Raw genomic sequence first — 20,014 nt, 5'->3', positions numbered from 1 at the left:
TAATCATTATTTAGGGCAAAAAACAAAAATTAAAAAAAGGAAGGTTATTTTTCCCAGAGAATATCCATTAAGTAAAATTATCAAGTTATATAAATTATCATAAACAAAAAGGAAAATCTGGGAATATAAAGAGCTTCCAAACAGCATATTAATATACAACTTATATAATCATTAACATATTAGTATACATACATGCAGATAGAGGGGCACGGGCCAACTGTCTGTGTTTGTACAGTGTATTTAGTCAGCTCCTGCACTAAAAAAAGAAAGACACCCTTCAGTTTGTTCTGTTAAAATCAATGTATTTAAAGATGTAGTGGCTTTGGAAGCGGAGATGTATAGACGGCTATGGCACCAACACGTCTCTACAGACATAAATTGCAACTATAAATTCACTTGCTACAATCCAAAAAAAATAATAGTATAAACAAAAGTCAATAAATCAACAGAGGCTAATAACCCAAAAGAAAAGAACTCCCAAAGTTTGCTATTTATTCCACAAAAGTTATTCTGTAGATACAGTTCTCCCTCGGCTCTATGCCATTAACACTCAGTAATAAATGAAACTACTTTGAAATCTCACCAATATGACAACACATAATCACATCTGGAGTTTACACAAGTCAGCTTCAGTCGACAGCTTCATCTAGAAATACCTGTATCAGGGACAAAATACTGAACAGCATATTCAACTCACAGGTTTGCTAATGAACCTCGCGTGAACGGCACCTGACCATAACATACACCCTGAGCATCAGTCAGAGGTCTCACCACCCCCCAGGAGAGAAGCAGCCCCGTCATCCAAAGGTTCCTCCTGTAACTTCTCTGATTCCCACTGCTTTTCCATCTACGGGAAGCCTGGCTATTCTAACAGAACAAGGGCAGGAGAGGCACAGAAGAGGAGATGAGTGTTTCTCAGATTTCCCAGGCTGGCTTGAAACAGTATCAACAATCTCAGCCGTCAAAATAGGCGTAAAGAATTATAACCACCTCCACCATTTGGCCGCTGTCGCCATGGTTTTGATCTGCTCGGCAAAGGTCTTAACAGGGTCCTCAGGGGAAGGACCAAAGGAAGGGAATGAATGTTACTCCCACTGAAATGAAAGGTCATTGGACTGCTTTCCCCACCTGCTGTTTGCTGATAAAACTGTGATCTGGTGACAGGCTTGGCTGCGGCTGCGAGCAGACCATTCCTGGAAGTGGCCTGAAATTTTCCCATTGTTTGGGAATTGGACAGGGCCTTAGAATTAATACATCCAGTTCAACCTCATTTGACAGATTCCGCCAAAAAACACTTACACAGTTACTTTTAGCTCTACTATTCACTTTTTATTGTTAAAAATCCTTTAATCACAACTTTTGCAAAGAATGAGGCATCAACATTTCAGTCACTTCTAAGCAATCTGCACTTCCAGAGGGTGTACTTAACAGGACACTGTGATGCTAACACTTTTTTTAATCTACAGGATGATTTAATCAATTATACACTGTAATGATGGCACTCTAAAATCGAGTGTTCTCTCAAAGACTTGTCATATTTGTTTCATAAGTGAGAGAGGGAATGAGAATGAATTAATATTTGTTTGCCATAGATGTCCCAAACTTAGAAAAAAAGAAACTGAAAGGCAAATGGATGCAAAGCTTTCCCAGTCTTTTTAACACCACGTATCACAGCAGCCCACTAGGAACCTCTCATGGTTAAGGAAATAGAATTTGGGAATAAGAGAACGGTATTAACAGTTTGGGGAGTACAGTGTGGTGAGGCCATACACTTAGACTTTAGGATACTGCAGAAATCTCAATCTCTTTTTTTTTTTAATTGAAGTATAGTTGACATGCAGTGTTACATTAATTTCAGGCGTACAGCATAGCGCTTCAATGAGTCTGTATGTTAGGCTGCTCACAACTGTATCTACTATCTGTCACCATCCAATGCTATTACAATATCATTGAATCTATTCCCTATTCATCTCCTTGACTTATTCATTTCATAACTGGAAATCCATACCTCCCACCCCTTTTCCCCATTTCGTCCATTCTCCCCCCTTCTCCTCTCAGGCATCCACCAATTTATTCTCAGTGAGAAATCTCCATTTCTAAGTCATTTGGTGGAAAACTTAAATTTCCATCTTCATATTTTACTATACCATCTTTTGCTATCTCAAAGAGTAATGAGATATATATTGAATAAACTAGAAAGGCTTAGGTCAGTAGATCAAAAGGATGGACTACAATTCGATATAGCCTAACCATTTGCTATATCAAAAAGGAAGATATTTATGTTTGATGGGAAAACATGAAAAGTACTTAATTTTTCTAAGAGGGGGGAAAATCACAATTCATTGTTTTGATCACTCACAATGAAATATTAAATCTCCTCCTAGAAGTCAGAAACCTCTAGTTCAAGTATCAATCCCACCACCAACTATTTGGCTGTCTCCTTAAAAAGGCCTAACTCTACCCAATTTACTTCTTCACTTGTAAAACTACATTTAATACTGCCTACCTCTTCTGTGGGCAGATTCTGATAATCATTTAAATGTAAGGATTTCTTTTAGGGCCTACTCAAAAGAAGCAGTTTGGGTTCACTTAAAACTTCTTTTTAAGATTTTTTTTTTTTAATGTATTTATTTGACACAGAGAAAGAGAGCACAAGCCAGGAGGCCGGGCGGGGGCAGTGGGTAGCAGACAGTGAGGGAGAAGCAGACTACCTGCTGAGCAGGGAGCCTGATGCAGGACTCAATCCCAGGACCCTGTGACCAGGACCTGAACTGAAGGCAGACATTTAATCCAACTGAACCACCCAGACGCCCCTGGTTCATTTAAATTTTATTGTTTTTTTGTTTTTTGTTTTTTTACTTCCTTACTCCTATGAGTAACGCATGCTCATTGTAACCAAATAAAAATTAAAACAGAACAGGACGATATGAAAAGAAAAGGAAAAGTTCCTCATCCTCCTCATCTCCTAGTCTCATTCCCCAAAGGTAACCACTACATATGTTTCCCATATAGCCTTCCAGAAATACTCTCTGCATATGGATAAGTATCTTTTTTACACAAATGGAAAGACTTTCCTTAAGTAACTGACTGACTTTCCTTAAGTAACTTCTCCCCTGATTACAAGACATTTTACATATCTACCCCAGTCTTTAACAACCACCTGGCATTCCTTCACAGACATACCGTAATTTATTTAACCAGTGCTTCTTAATAGAGATTTGGAAACTGTTGCCCGCTTTTCCTTAATTTAAACAATGTTGCAATGAATAATCATCTACTTATATTTGCTAACTTATTCAGACATACCTGCAAAATCAACTGCTAAATACAGAACTTCGGGGCCACAGGCTATAAATTTTGATGTCAAATTGCCTCCTTACAGGTTATATCAACTTCCATCAAAAGAATATGATCAACACTTTTTTTTAAATGCAGTTTTTGGGGTTCTTGGGTGGTGCCTTCAATTAAGCATCCAGCTCTTGATTTTGGCTGTCATGATCTCAGGGTTGTGAGATCCAGCCCCAAGTCAGGCTCCTCACTCAGCAGGGAATCTGCTTGAGATTCTCTCCTCTCCCTCTCCCTCTCCCTCTGCCCTCCCCCTGCTCTCTCTCTCTCCCTCCCTCCCTCTTTCTCAAATAAATAAATCTTAAAAAAAAAAAAACAACAACAAAAGCCCACCTAATTTTAAAGGCTCTTTCTGTAATGTGGAAATTTATCCCCAAGGAAATTAACATGGATTTTTAAATATCTGTAAGATAAATAAATAAATAAATATCTGTAAGCAATCTAATTTATGTTTCTACCATTTCTTTAAAGCATATAAAAATCCCCCAATGTATGGGACGCCTGGGTGGCTCAGTGGCTGAGCATCTGCCTTTGGCTCAGGTCGTGATCCTGGACTCCCAGGATCAAGTCCCCACAGGGAGCCTGCTTCTCCTCTTACTGCCTGTGTCTCTGCCTCTCTCTGTGTCTCTCATGAATAAATAAATAAAATCTTTTTTAAAAATCACAATTTCCATTTATCAAAAGAAACAAAATTAATACTAAAAATTTTTAAATTCAGGCACCAAGTATTCTAGAAAAGAGAGTACTGGTTGCCACAAACTGAATACAGTTAGCCATCATCAAAATGAAGGGCCTTTGTATCATTACTGTTATTACCCTAAAATTTTACCATTATGCTAAAACATAAATGTCTCTATATATTAGATATTTGTCTATGTTCCCAACGGTTTTAAGAGTGTTGCTATGATGTTAGTATCTTTTACCTAGAATGATGTGTGTGACAATTTAAAAATTATGCATATGGGATCCCTGGGTGGTACAGCGGTTTGGCACCTGCCTTTGGCTCAGGGCGCGATCCTGGAGACCCGGGATCGAATCCCATATCGGGCTCCCGGTGCATGGAGCCTGCTTCTCCCTCTGCCTATGTCTCTGCCTCTCTCTCTCTCTCTCTATCATAAATAAATAAAATTTTAAAAAAAATGTTAAAAATTATGCATAAGAAAACAAAAAAATTGAGCCACAAGAATGCTCAGGGCTGGATTAGGTCCTGACCTAACTTTGTAGCATAAAGGAATGTTAACAAAACGCTGGTGTGCCTTCATTCTTCCCTGCAAGGTTAAAAAAAAAGATTTCTCTAATCCCATTATTTTCTACATAAAATAAACACAGCACATTTTTTTTAATAAATTCAAGTTTAAATTTAACAAATATGTGCTCTTGCCAACTCATCACTAACAGTTTAAGAAACAGTTAAGGAAAAGAATTTCTTATGGAATCTGACATTTCAAATATCACAATAAAAAATACAGAATTATACAATCAACTTTTTAAAAATCCTTTTATTTAAGAATTGACAAAAAAAAAAAAACACGACTAAGGTAAAAGAGGCAAAGAATCCAAAGTATAGACAAGGTAAAAATAAATCTCGATTAACATGCATAACAAATTGAGTTTAAACAGATAAAAAGAGAACAAAATAGTGAAAAGGGGTTATCTGGATAAAAGCTCTTTAGAGGTGCCTGGCTGGCTCAGTCATAGAGCATGTAACTCTTGAACCCAACGTCATGAGTTCAAGCCCCGCATTGGGTATAGAGATTAAAGAAAAATATCTGGCTACTATAATTCCTGTTTTAGTTTCACAGTTTAAAATATCTGTTGTTTGAATTATAAATTGAATTATAAACTGAATTATAAAGTTTAGTAGACTTAGAACTAGGAGAATATAAAATCCAATGTGAATTAACATTCATGTATAAATCTGGCCCTTGGGAGACCAATCTCTTTTTAGCTACTGAGCTTTCAACCACCAAAAGAGGAGTACTTCAAATACTGTAACAAACATAAATGAAACATAAAGGGTTCTCCTGACCTGAACTCCCAAAATGACACAGCCTAAAAACACTCTCTCTAGCTTGTGCCATTTATCTTCTAAATTACTTTCTCAATGCTATTAGTCATTCAACAAACATGTGGGGAACTCTGAAAATCACAGTACAGGCCTTCAGATAGCTTATAATTAATAAAACAGACATATGAGAAGTAAATAATTCACTGTAGTAAAATGGAGAATGAAAGTAAGTACTAGGGGCGCCTGGGTGGCTCAGTGGTTGAGCATCTCTGCCTTTGGCTCAGGGTGTGATTCTGGAGACCCAGGATCGAGTCCCACATCGGGCTCCCTGCATGGAGCCTGCTTCTCCCTCTGCCTGTGTCTCTACCGCTCTCTCTCTCTCTCTGTGTCTCTCATGAATAAATAAAATCTAAAAAAAAAGAAAGTACTATGTTTCTGAAGTACAACACTGCTGAGGAAAACGAGAAGCTTCACAGAGAAAGGGAGAAAGGTGGCATTTGAACTGAGCATTCAGTAGAGGAGGTATAGGATTTTGAAAAATGGAAAGTGTGAAAAATATAACAGTAGAATGTGAGTTACAAACTATAGAATTCTGGCTAATTTAGGTAGAAAAGGAATTTACTAGGAGAATTTCCTAATTCTAAAGTCGCTCCTAAAATTGATGAGAAATCTAGAGGCTGAAGGAAAAAAAAAGTCAGGAAACAGGCTCTTGAAAACTCAGATAATAGTAACAGAAACAGACTAGCTAGTAACTACCACAGTGAATAATCTTTCATTGTCCCACACCTATATGTCTTTGCCTCAATTTTCAAAGCCTGATAAGGGACATTAATAAGACAATTGGCAATATCTCCATAGGCTGGATAATAGTATTCTATCAATGTTAATTTCCTGACTTCAATCAGTGTGCTATGGTTGTATGAAATTTCCTTGCTTTCAGGAAATATGCTCTGAAGAGTTTAGGGGTAAAAGGGCATTATGTCTTAAAGACTAAAAAAATCTTTAAGGGGTGCCTGGATGGTTCAGTGAGTTAAGCATCTGGCACTTCATCTCAGCTCAGATCCTGAGCTCTGGGTCATGAGTTCAAGCCCCACACTGAATAGTGTATGTGTATGTAGAGAGAGAGAAATGGAAGGAGAGACAGGTACCAAGCCTGTCCAAGCTAAAGTGATCATCTTTCCCCATGAAACCTGATTGTACTTACCACAGTGCTTGACACCACATAGTCCTATCACCTTATTATTTATATATGCATATGTAATAATCCCTATTATTTTTATATACATCATCTGCCTGCTTGTCTCATCTTATTTTATAGTCAAAGTATATTTGTAGAATCTTCAAAGTAGAATATGCTTATGTTTCTGATAACACACGCTTAAAATTTTGAACTAAAAAAAGATAAAGTTCTATATAATCCCTATATTTTCCCATTCCAAACACAGTTAATAATTTGATATGTATTTATATCCTTTTAGGATACAAATACATGCATATAGCTTATAGTTTTTACATAAGCACAATATTATTTTTTCCCTTAAAAGTCTTATCATGACATCTTTTCAGTTTTATATGGAAAGAAATTTACATCAAAATGTTAACAGTGATTATTTCTGGATAGTAATATTATAGATAATTTGTATTTTCTTCTTGGTGTTTTTCTGACATTTAACATTAGAATAGGTGAAATATAAAACTTTTATAGGGATCCCTGGGTGGCGCAGCGGTTTGGTGCCTGCCTTTGGCCCAGGGCGCGAGCCTGGAGACCCGGGATCGAATCCCACGTCGGGCTCCTGGCATGGAGCCTGCTTCTCCCTACTCCTGTGTCTCTGCCTCTCTCTCTCTCTCTCTCTATCATAAGTAAATAAATAAATATTTTTTTAAAAAAACTTTTATATTTAGGAGATATTTGTATCGCTGATATAAAGGGAAGGAAAGGAAACATTAATTTTTTTTAGGGGTGGGGGCAGAGAGAGAATCCCAAGCAGGCTCCAGACCCAGTGCATGAGCCCAACTTGGGGCTCAATCCCACAACCCTGAGATCATGACCTGAGCCAAAATCAAGAGTCTGATGCTTAACCCACTGACCAACTGAGCCACCCAGGTGCCCCAACAGATTAATTTTTTTTAAGATTTATTTATTTATTCATTCAGAGAGAGAGAGAGGCAGAGACACAGGCAGAGGGAGAAGCAGGCTCCATGCAGGAAGCCCGACGTGGGACTCGATTCCGGGCCTCCAGGATCACACTCTGGGCCGAAGGCAGCGCTAAACCGCTGCACCACCAGGGCTGCCCCCAGATTAATTATTATAATAAAGGAAGTCATGTTATAAGAGGTCATACTTGAGATAAATTTGGGATTGATGAAATTACATAATGGAGATTATGGCACAATATGTATCAATCACACATAAGTGGATGTCACCCAGAATGTAATAAAAAATATAAAGTATAGGGATCCCTGGGTGGCGCAGCGGTTTGGCGCCTGCCTTTGGCCCAGGGCGCGATCCTGGAGACCCGGGATCGAATCCCACGTCAGGCTCCCGGTGCATGGAGCCTGCTTCTCCCTCTGCCTATGTCTCTGCCCCTCTCTCTCTCTCTCTCTCTGTGACTATCATAAATAAATTTAAAAAAAAAAAATAATAAAAAAAATAAAAAAAAATAAAAAATATAAAGTATAAATTAGGTGCCAAAATCTTCAGAGGAATGATAAAACAGTCTTGCAAAATGATGAAATATCACATTTGACTAAAAAATTAAGTCACTAGTTTTGACTTCCTAATATACTCTTACCATATGTGATCAATCCCAAATTGATGGTTTCAGAAAACAACAAAAAAGTCTCTTATATTAAACATTTAAAAGTCCCCCAGGACCCTTTTTAGTCTTAAGATAATTCTATGTGTTTTGGCTCAATCAAAAACTCCAGAACAAAACTCTGGCCTACACATAATAGAGTGAAGGGGAGACACGATTTGTCCCAAAGGAAGAAGCTTCTACCAATCAGAAACAGCAGCAATGGCTGCTTCAAAATACAGACAGAGATACTCCCGGAATGGCAAAGGATCCCTGAAAATCTACTCCACTGCAAAAGCAACAAGAACAATGACAAAAATAGTCAAAACAAAAACTCTTGAAATTAACCAAAGATTTAACAATAATCCAGAGTGTTTAAGAAAAACAGCTAAATCTCTGTAAGAACTCCAACTTGTCCCATTCCAATACAACTCTGCCCAACTCTGCAGTAGCTTTGAAAACCAACAGGCTAACAACCTATGGTGACTATGAAAAACAAAAGCCTTATTACCACTAAAGAGGGAAGAAAAGCTTGCTGAAAGTCCCCTCCACAGGGAGCTGTCACTATTTGACCTCTCTGGCAGCTCTCTGAAAGCACCATTCTCAGGTCTTGTCTATATTCAACCAGATTCAGAGCTCACTCTGTGTGAACAGTCCTATCTATCAGCAGGGAATTTGTGAAAAACAATCAGCAGCAAAAGTTTAAAACCACAGCTGCCTGAGGCAGTGATAACTGGTGAGCCTCAAAAGAGACTGACAAAAAAACTTACAAGGTAAAACTGGGGAATGAGATGTTCAAGAGGGCTCTGTAAGGCTCTGACACATTCCTGGGAATCTAGAAGGCCATGCACATGTGCAGCTCGGTGGCATGTCCAGCAAAGATCTGAGAAGGCCCTAATCTCTTACCTCTGGCAGACCTTGAATCTCTACACAAGCAAGAAGTAAGGGACAAGACAGAGTTACAAATTTCCTGCCAGAGCACTGAAAACATTCTCCGACATATACACAGCAAGCCCCTTAGTAAAGGCTGAAAGACTTAATTCATCAAGGCTTTTAAGGAAATTTTAAATGACAAAAGATATTCAATAAGTAATATATATTAAATAAGTAACATAAATTCTAAATATTCTATATATGCATGTGTTCATGTGTTGTGTGAATGAATTTACAGTTTTGCATTTGACCTGCACACTCTGAGAAGACCCTGAATGAAGGAGGACAGCAGAGTGGCAGAGTGACTATAAATATAAAAACTACCTTTTACTGTGTTCATCTAATTGAATCTTTACAACTGTGTAAGGCAAATACTCTTAACCACCTTTACAGGTGAATAAACTGAGGTTTCAGGAAGCTTACACAACTTTTCAGATACTTTCTGAAATACTAGTAACTAGGGAGTTGGAAGGGAGGATTCTAACCAGTTTCTATTAGACTCCAAACACCTGTTAGACCACAGTAAGACTTCTCCCCCTGAAAGAAAGATTAAACAACAACAACACTGGTAGGGAGAAAAGATAAGGAGAGAAAAAAGGGAAAACAGAGGCAAAAAAGCAGGATACTTAGCAGGCTTTGAGGAGGCCTACCCTACTTATCCATTTGTCTGTAAATTTATACTAATACCTTGAAATGGTAATTACTGTCTGTAATTCTTCAACTCTAATACTTAAGCTTTCAGAGGTCCTATTTTGCATGAAATCACTGTGGTGCCATCCACCAGAGGTGACATTGATCCTCAAGCTTCAACAGTACTTTCCTCTCTCTGCCTGCCACTAAGTCAACTGGGAAACGGATGAGGCACAAACCTGAGCCCCGCCCCTGCCAGCTCTGCCTGAAAACCATCTCTTTTAGGTCTACTTCCATCTTGTAAAATGAAATATCAACTTGTCTGCTTAACTTTTCCTTCCAGTAAATGTAAAATAAGTGCTCTTAAAATAACATTTTCTGGTCACCTCTTAATTCAATGATTCTCTTGACTATAAAGAGGAAAAAAATATTTTTTAAACTAAATAGGAATTGTTCTACAAATTCCTACTGGCATAATAAAGCAGCCAACCAAAACAGAATTTGGAAATGACGTGAAGATTAGTAAGGGAAGATAAGGCAAGCTTTGTCTTTCAAAAAATATTCACTTGTCATCAAGCCTTGCTCCCAGAAAACTCATTAATTTCTTTGTAAGGACTTGCGGTTTATATATCAGTACCAGGGATTAATAAGCTTTTTTCAGTGAAACCAGGCCTTAACTAGCCCAAATATCAAATGAAGACTTGTTATTTTATTGTCAGGCTTTTAGTAAAAGAAAAAAGGAGGGTGAATATCTCAGTCCTCAGTATCATGAAGCCAGCTCCAGGGATATGACCTGTTGATTAACAATAGAACTGCAGATGCCAAATCCACTATTTAAATGAAACCCACATTGCATTAGAATTTGAGAATGAATACTCACTAAATACTTTAAATTTTCCCAAAATGTAGTTGTTAAGGATCTTTTCAAGCCAAAGAATATAAAAACCTAAATATGGTGTATTTCACAGAATACACATGTATTAACAAAACCTCTCAACATTGTAACTTCCTGCAGCTAAATACAGAAATGGAGAAATCAAAGAACTGATAACCCAAGAATATATAGGACTTTTTGGTAACAGTCCTGTCATCTCAATTTTGCTTTGTGTAGGCTAATGTTAAAATGTGTTTGCTGTCCCTCAATACAAATATGACTTGGTACTAAAGTATTAAGGGGTGCCTGGGCAGCTCAACTGGCTCAAGCATCTGCCTTCAGCTCAGGTGGGGCTACCTGATCAGCAAGGAGTCTGCTCCTCTGCCCTCCCCCACTCGTGCTCTCTCACTCTCTCAAATAAATAAATAAAATCTTAAAAAAAAATGAGAACTATTGATCAGACATATTTGTATCAGTCCTCAATAGCAAGAGGACACAAAGGGAGGATTAAGTATATACAACAGAGAATTCATTCTATCAATCTCCTCTAATTTTTTAATTTTCGTGCTGTTTGCACATATCAATGATATGACACATATGGTATAACCCTGGGAGTGCTGTTTTTACAGAAATTGTCTTTTAAACAATTTAAGGCTGATAGACAAATTGGTCAAAGTTTAAAATAGCATCTTAGCAACAACAGGATAAAATTAAGCACATCGATTCATATTTTTTGTCAATATCCTTTGACACCCATTCAAAAGCAAAATATTATCTGTATCAATTACCCATGCACTGCTCCATGACACCTCCATGACAGAAAATCTTCAGACCAACAAAATTGTTGATTATTTCCTTTCAAAAGGAAAAAAATAATAGTACCATTTGCTCTTGGTATCTCAAAGCACGTGCCCATGCACAGGCACGCACACACACTCATTGGCTTCTAATGAAAGAAAATGAAATTTCATAAAGAATGAATTCAATACCCCAATAAGTTCATTAGTAGTGTCTATAAATCGAAATAATTATGTGTCAGTATGGTCTTTATTTCTCCCTTTGATATTTCAAAGTGCACCAGGAAATAGAGACATATGAATTGAAAACACCTTTGAGACACTTTCTTTTTTTCTAAAAGTCTAGAAGGGGGCGCCTGGGTGGTTTAGTCAGCTAAAAGTTTAACCCTTGATGTCGGCTCGGGTCTTGACATCAGCTGAGGTCTTGATCTCACAGTCATGAGTTTGAGCCCAAAACTGGGGCCTACTTCACAAAAAAGTCTAGAGGGGCTGGCTTGGTCAGTAGAGCATGTGGCTCTTGATCTTGGGGTCAGGAATTTAAGCCACATGTTGTACGTAGAATTTTTTTTTTAAGATTTTATTTATTTATTCATGAGAGACACAAAGAGAGAAAAAGAGGCAGAGACATAGGCAGAGGGAGAAGCAGGCTCCATACAGAGAGCCCGATGTGGGACTCGATCCCGGGACTCCAAGATCACGCCCTGGCCTGAAGGCAGGCACTAAATCGCTGAGCCCCCCAGGCATCCCAATTTACTTTAAAAAAAAGAAAGTAAAAAGAAAAACATCTAGAAAGTTGCAGTGTAAGTAGGACCAAATGACCTATAGGGCCTCTCTAACGCTCACTTGCCCAGTACTGTGAAAAATAATCACTACTTTTTCTGGAGAAAAAAGAAGCCCAATGGCTTAGTACCTAATTTCTAATTCCCCAGGAAACAGACCTGGGGGTCTTGAATTATGGACTTGTTATTTCCCATCCCAGCATCAGTTAAAACAAAGGCAGTAACACTGTTAAGAATGACAACAACTAGGAACCATACTCTACAAGTGGTGCATAGCCCCCACACCAAAAAAATAAATATATAAAACAAAACAACACAACACTGGGTAAATACATGTAATAAACTATCTTCCTTTAAAAAAAATTAAGTTATGTGGTCTTAGAACACTCTCAAAATGAAATATACATACACCTGGGAATTCATGAATATCTCTCAAAAAATATATGAGCAAGGATTTTTAAGTTTCAGATACCCAATGTCCATATTTTTTCCTAAAAGCCGTCCTAGAAAGCACTTGAGAACCAGAATGCCTCCCTAGCCACTCTTACTCTGACTGTGGTGCATTCCTTGAGCCCCCAAGCAAAGGGATAATTTTAAAAATAGGTATAGATGTTGAGAAAGTATAACTCTAAAGACCGAGTAAGAAGTCCTTTTGCAAATCAGGAAGTTTCCAATTCTTTGCTTTTGACAAAATTGAAGGAGAGCCTAATCCAATTGTGAGATGATATCATTTAAAAAATTTTTATAATAATGATTTTGTTATAGAATTAGAAAGATATTCAAAGATGTGAGTGACACCTATGACAAAACTCCAACCATTACCATCTACTAATGTTCTCTGTCCTTATATCTATAAAAATAAAAATTAGGAAGAGAATTGTTTCTGAATCCTATCTCATTCAGGAATAAGCAATATTCATCCACGGATACCTACATAAACTCATTAGGGAAAATGAGATCCAATTACAATAAAATTTTACCTTTACGTGCAACAATTGCTAATCAAAATAAATTGTATATTAACCAATGTAATCTTAATTTACCTAAATGAAAAAAATTTTACAGCCAAGCCCTAAGGTTATGAGACTTTTTTAAAAACCATCAAAATTTGTTACAGGAAAGCAGAAGTCACGGCTAAAAAGTTTTCAGGTTTGAAAATATATTACATCGGACAAAATTCTACCAAAGATGTGAAATTAAAACGTGAAATAAAAAGAAATAATGTAAATCTCCTCACTGTTGAAGAGCTTATTAATGTGATTCTTAAATAGATGATGGTGAGGGGATCCCTGGGTGGCACAGCGGTTTAGCGCCTGCCTTTGGCCCAGGGCGCGATCCTGGAGACCCGGGATCGAATCCCACGTCGGGCTCCCAGTGCATGGAGCCTGCTTCTCCCTCTGCCTGTGTCTCTGCCCCCCTCTCTCTCTCTCTCTCTCTCTCTCTCTCTCTCTCTGTGACTATCATAAATAAATAAAAATTTTTTAAAAAATTAAAAAAAATAGATGATGGTGAATATCAAATCACTACAGCATTTAGACTCCTCCAAGTATAAGAATGATGTGACAGTTCTATTTAAAATGTCAAATAGGGGATCCCCGGGTGGCTCAGCAGTTTAGTGCCTGCCTTCGGCCCAGAGCTTGATCTTGGAGTCCTGGGGTCGAGTCCCATGTCGGGCTCCCTGCATGGAGCCTGTTTCTCCCTCTGCCTGTGTCTCTGCCTCTCTCTCTGTGTTTCTCTCATGATTAAATAAATAGAATCTTAAAAAAAAAAAAAAAGTCTAATATAGGGCATTTAGGTGGCTCAGTCAGTTAAGCACCTGCCTTTGGCTCAGGTCATGATCCCAGGGTTCTGGGCTAGAGTCCAGCATCAGGCTCTCTGCCCCACAGGGGGTCTGCTTCTCCCTCCACCCCACCCCCACTCATTTTCTCTCTTGCTTGCTCTCTCCCAAATAAAATCTTAAAAAAAAAAAAATGTCAAATATACACTTAATTAATAATTAAAATGTCAAATATAAAGTATGCTGGAAATTTTGTTTTTGAAACTATCTGAACCATCGATCAAAAATATTAGCTGTAAATATTAAAGTACAATGTCATACATAATTTATCAAAAAATTTAAGCAGTATACTAGCAAAAAGTGTCAAAAATAGAAAAACATAAGTCATATAATGGTCAGTAAGACAAGCAGCACTCAAAACAGTACACGTTAGCAAGGATAAGAATGCCGAAATAGTGTTTGAGGAGCAGCCCGCAGCAGCAAGGAAAAGGGCCAATTCCATGGTTTACAAGAACTAATCTTTTTGTTTTTAAGATTTTATTTTTAAGTAATCTCTACACTCAACATGGGACTCAAATTTTCAACCCCAAGATCCAGAGTTGCATGCTCTACCGACTGAGCCAGGCACCCCTTACCAAGAGCTAATCTTAAAGCAATCTTCTTTTAGGACACTTAGGCACGTTCTATTTCTAACCACATTTACTTCAGGCTTTATGAACTGGGGAAACAGCCTCAAGGCGGTCAAGTGTGAGCTTTAATAGTCTCTGGATCCCCGTCTGACTGACACAATGAGGGTGACTCCTTTCAGCAAGCATGAAGGAGCAACCTGCCAGCAACTTTGATCTGACATCTTTTCTTCTTCCAGATTCACAGTAAACTTGACCATGAAAGTCAGAGATTTCCCTTTTACTGAAATGGTACCAATGAAAATGTCAAGGGCATCCAGAACTCATTATTCAGGCAAAAGATTTATATTACCGTTTGCAAAGCAGAAGTTTGGAAGGAAAAAAAATACCTCCAAGTTCTTACTCTCCTTAATGCAGCTATGACAGCTGCCTATCTTTTACTGAACAAATAATTTAGAAATGATTAAAAGCAGCTCCTGGGGCACCTGGGTGGCTCAGGGGTTGATCTGCCTTTGGCTCAGGTCGTGATCTCAGGGTCAGGGGATTGAGTCCCCCACAGGGAGCCTGCTTTTTCCTCTGTGTCTCTGCCTCTCTCTGAGTCTCTCATGAATAAATAAAATCTTTTAAAAATATAAAAATAATTAAAAAATAAAAGCAGTTGCCAGATAAACAAAGCAAAAATCTGCTGCCATCTACAGTAACTTAAGATGACCTCAGTATTACTTTAAATCTTAATCACCATTTTGGAACATCAGGAAAACAAAAGTGTGTGAAAGGATCATACAACAGTCTGTCCCACATCCCTTTTCAAATCTCAAATCGCTCCAGAGGCAGTTTAGGAAAGAAGCTTAAAAAAACAGTTCTGGAATCAAAAATGCCTGGGTTGAATCCAATCTCTGGTTTTGTGCTAATGGCTAACTAAGTCTTTTAACCTCTCCTAACTGTGAGTTATCTGATTGTGCCTCAGTTTTCTCATCTCACGCTAAAGGCTCAACAAATGTGAAGTACTAGGATTACAACAAGGAAAAGAGAGAAAAAAAAAAAAAAAAACAAGAACTACCAATAGGCCTTCACTCTATCTCTCTCTGCTAGTAGTTAATCAAAAAGAAAAGTTGAATACCAAAAAATCCTAGTATTTTTTTTCCTCAGTTAATGACTACACCAGTGCAATACCTGGCTTCCAGCAGATTTTCAGTGAGGATAATCAGTCTTGTGATATGCTTCCCCAAAGTCTGTGAACATAGGGTTCATACCATCTACAGAGGGAATGACCTAAGCGCAAGAGACTAGCAGACATGACCTGCTTGGCGAAGTCCCCTTGGAGCATCACTTGCCTAGAAGTTGTTTAGTTTTATTTTGTCTTGGATTCCGGTTACAAGCCACGTGAACGGAGTGGTCCAAAGTACAAAGCAAAAGGTGTAAACGGTATTAAATTCTGGAGTTAGGTAACTAACTGGTCCTCACATGGCTAAACCTCTACTATGAATTTTTTTCTTTCTGATCATTTCAATTCCTCTCCATCTGGGGCACAAATGCAACACAGAACATGACAAGGGGGCCTCAGGCAGGGCAATCAGTCTTGTCCCACTTAATCTTTAGGCACCAAGGACAGTATTCTTAGCAAGCCTAAAGACAAATGGTACTTCCAAATCTATAAAGTGGAAGGAATTCAGAGGTCACAAACCAAACCAGAATGAAGGAGTGATTACTCCTCCCAACATGTCTTCATCCAGCCTTGACTGAGAACATGAGGACTGTGGTAAGAGTGGTGGAAGCAGTGGTGGCTGCAGCTCTGTGATGGCCCAAGCACCACACCACACACACACCCATTGACACACCAAATCACATTCAACTGTGCGATGAAAAAAAAAAGCCCCCCCAAAAAATACAAGACAGGACTTTTTAAGATTCTCCCAAAAAGGGATAAAAGCCTAAATGTTAATAGAACTGGTCACAATCTTAGCCTAAATCAAAAAACATTATTATTTATTCTCTAAATGATATACCATCATTGTAGTCAATTCAGTTCCACAGAGATGAGTAAGAGAGAAGCAGCTTCATTCACTCAAGGAGTTAAAGACACTGGTTATTAAAGGCCTATGTGCCATACGCTTTAACTCACTGTTAAAACATGATCCCTGGGGGGGATCCCTGGGTGGCTCAGAGGTTTAGTGCCTGCCTTTGGCCCAGGGTATGATCCTGGAGTCCAGGGATCGAATCCCATGTTGGGCTCCTGGTGCATGGAGCCTGTGTCTCTCTCTCTCTCTCTCTCTCTCTCTCTCTCTCTCTCTCTCATAAACAAATAAATAAATCTTTAAAAAAAAAAAAGAAAAGAAAAGAAAACATGATCCCTGAGGCGCCTGGCGGGCTCAGCCAGTTAAGCGTCTGCTGTCAGCTCAGGTCATGATCCCAGGGTCCTGGAATGGAGCCCTGCATTGGGCTCCCTGCTCAGTGAGGAGTCTGCTTCTCCCTCTGCCTCTGACCTCCTCCCTGCTTGTGCTCTGTGTCTCAAAAAAAAAAAAAAACAACTTTTTTTTCTTAAAAACAAAACAAAAAAAAAAAAAAAAAAACATGATCCCTGCTGCCAGTGTGTATCTTGTTCTCAGTTAAGTGGTGAGTAGCCCACAAAAATATAAGAGATAAAACAGAATTGAGTCAAAAGCAGCGTAGTATAAATCCCAGCTCTGCCACTAGCTATAAAAGCTATAAAATCGGGATCCCTGGGTGGCGCAGCGGTTTGGCGCCTGCCTTTGGCCCAGGGCGCGATCCTGGAGACCCGGGATCGAATCCCATGTCGGGCTCCCGGTGCATGGAGCCTGCTTCTCCCTCTGCCTGTGTCTCTGCCTCTCTCTCTCTCTCTGATTATCATAAATAAATAAAAAAAAAAAATTTAAAAAAAAACCCTCTAAAAAAAAAAAGCTATAAAATCAATCAACCTGTAAAAATGAAGATTTTATATGTACAATAGATATAAAATGAAGTTGTTATAAAGTCTAAACAACTGGGGATCCCTGGGTGGGGCAGCGGTTTGGCGCCTGCCTTTGGCCCAGGGTGCCATCTTGGAGACCCGGGATCGAATCCCACGTCGGGCTCCCTGCATGGGGCCTGCTTCTCCCTCTGTGACTATCATAAATAAATAAAATCTTTAAAAACAAAAAAAAGTCTAAACAACTTTAGGCTGTTTAAGAAATAAAGTTGTAATCAGGTTATATATATGTATACGTATGTGTGTGTATATTTTTATATACATGACTTCTGATTTCCTAATAACTACTATGGACTGGAAGCGTTACCAGTAACATAAACAGTCTATTAAGACATATTTTGTATGCTACATGTATTAAATACTGTATTCTTAGAATAAAGCTAGAGGAGAAGAAATGTTAAGAAAACCATGAAGAGAAAATATATTAACAGTATCCAAAAAAAAATCCCCATGTAAGTGGACTTGCAGACCCATGTTGCTCAAGGGTCAACTGTATAAAGTCGCGAGGACAAAGTGTGTTCTCGAGTGTGCGCTAGACTGGTCTGCGTTTCCATCGTTCCTGCCAAACTGAACCTAAGAATCTCTTCATACCACGATCCAATTTTGCTCATTGCCTACCGTAATCTTAATCAGGTAAAAGATGTCACACTTAATTCGAAGTTTTCTACTTTTTTGTTCAAGCTCTGTGCTCCTGGATACCATCCCCATCTTCGGGGACATCCCGCCTATTGTGCGCTTAAGAGACTCCCCACGTTTCGGTGACAGGAAGTTTTGCCTCAACCGAGAGTTGTGTGTGTCGCACGTCCGCGCGGGGGAACCGGGCAGACGACAGGCTCGTGGTGCACGCGCCGGGGTCACGGGGGCAGGAGGTCGGCCTCCCGGCTCTCCCCACCTCAGCCGCACCGAGAGGCCGTCCAGGACGTGTGGCCCCGGCCGGGCGCGCCGCTGTTAAGATTCAGACCTCACTGCTGCAGTATTTCCAGAGTTAAAATGTTTAAGAACGAAGGCAGTGACCCCTGACCCTACACCTGCATAAGGAAAGAGAAACTGTACTGCTGGACAGGGGGCACGCAGCCGCCCCGCGCCGCGCCGCGCCGCCCCGCCCCGGAACACTGGGGGTCCAGGCCCGCGGCGGCTGTCCTTGATCCCGCCGACCCTCGTTCATCCTCCCGCTCGCGGGGCCTCACCCGGCGAACGTGCACCGCGGAGGCCCCTTCCGTCCTAGTGCCCCGAACCGGCACCCGAGGCTCGACAGACCTGCCCCGGCACCCGCACCCCGGAAGGGCGGCCGCACGGTCACCACACGAACGCCGCGGGCACCGCACCGCCCCCGCCCTCTGCCCTCTGCCCTCTGCCCTCCGCCCAGCCCCGCGCAGGCGCAGCCGCAGCCGCCGACGCCCCTCCCCCCCACCTCGTGCGCGCCGCGAGCGGCTGGCGGCTCCTGTCACGCGCCGGGCCCCGTCCGCCCCGGTCCCCGCGGCCCGCGCCTCTTACCGGCGCCCTGACCCCGGCGCCCCGGCCTCCTGGCTCCCGACGGCCGCCTCGCAGGGCGCCTCCTCCTCGGCCGCCGCGGCCTCCTCGGAAGCCCCGGCCGCGCCCCCGGCGGCCGCCACTGTCTCCGCCGCCTCTTGCCGCCGCGGCGCCCGCCCGCTCGCGCTCGCGCTCGCGCTCGCGGTCGCGGTCGCGGTCGCGGTCGCGGTCGCCGCCGGGCCGGGCGCGTCCTGGCCGGCGGCCGCGGCCTCCGCTCGCCCCTCGGTCCACCTGCATGTGGCCGCCGCCGGCGGTGCTGAGGGTGCGGGACCGGCCGCCGCGGAGACGCCCCGACGCCACCGGAAACGGGTCCTTCGGAGAAGCTGCGAGCGACGGGCCCCCGGGGCGGCGAGCGCGGGGCGCGGGGTGCGGGGCCGGGCGGAGGCGGGGCGGGGCGGGAGGGAGCCCAGTCGAGGGCGGGTCAGCGAGTGCGTGCGAGGGTTCCACGTCTGCACCGTGGCAACTGGGCTTTGTTAAAGGAAGAAAAATACGAATATGAATACTTGCATTAAAGGGGAAAAAAAGGCTAAAACGTACATGCCAAAATGTAATCAGAGGTTAACGATGTTGAAACTCCCAGTGAGTTAATTTTTCCTTCCTCTCTCCATTGAACCCGCTGGTTTTCAAGAATGAAGATCTATGAATTACTAAAATTGTTCTGAATTCAGGGTTCAGGGGGAGACACGGAGGACAGGGCAGGTGGGCCTCGGTCAGAGGTACGGGCTGCCGCCAGCAGCGGGGGGGAGGGGGGGGGAGCCGCGCGGGGGCCCCTGGTGGCGCAGCGGTTTGGCGCCTGCCTTTGGCCCGGGGCGCGACCCTGGAGACCGGGGATCGAGTCCCACGTCGGGCTCCCGGTGCATGGAGCCTGCTTCTCCCTCTGCCTGTGTCTCTGCCTCTCTCTCTCTCTCTCTCTCTATCATAAATAAAAATTAAT

At 41.2% G+C, this 20,014-nt stretch overlaps 1 protein-coding gene across 2 annotated transcripts in view; it reads right to left on the bottom strand.

Annotated features, from left to right (window-relative positions):
- The window catches only part of AVEN (apoptosis and caspase activation inhibitor), a 176,651-nt gene extending 157,193 nt beyond the window's left edge, over positions 1–19,458 (bottom strand). The window contains exon 1 of one of the 2 annotated variants that reach the window (XM_055316632.1): positions 19,045–19,458. In XM_055316632.1, the coding sequence (XP_055172607.1) occupies positions 19,045–19,317 (273 nt within the window). In that variant the 5' untranslated portion in view covers positions 19,318–19,458. Of the gene's footprint in view, positions 1–18,168; positions 18,678–19,044 lie in introns of those variants that run through there. The other variant, XM_055316633.1, reaches the window with a different exon arrangement.
- Between the last annotated feature and the right edge of the window lie 556 nt (positions 19,459–20,014).

This window comes from Nyctereutes procyonoides, unplaced genomic scaffold (genome assembly GCF_905146905.1).
Source record: "Nyctereutes procyonoides isolate TBG_1078 unplaced genomic scaffold, NYPRO_anot_genome, whole genome shotgun sequence".
Taxonomy (NCBI): Eukaryota; Metazoa; Chordata; class Mammalia; order Carnivora; family Canidae; genus Nyctereutes; species Nyctereutes procyonoides.
This window is presented reverse-complemented; position numbering and strand designations above follow the sequence as displayed.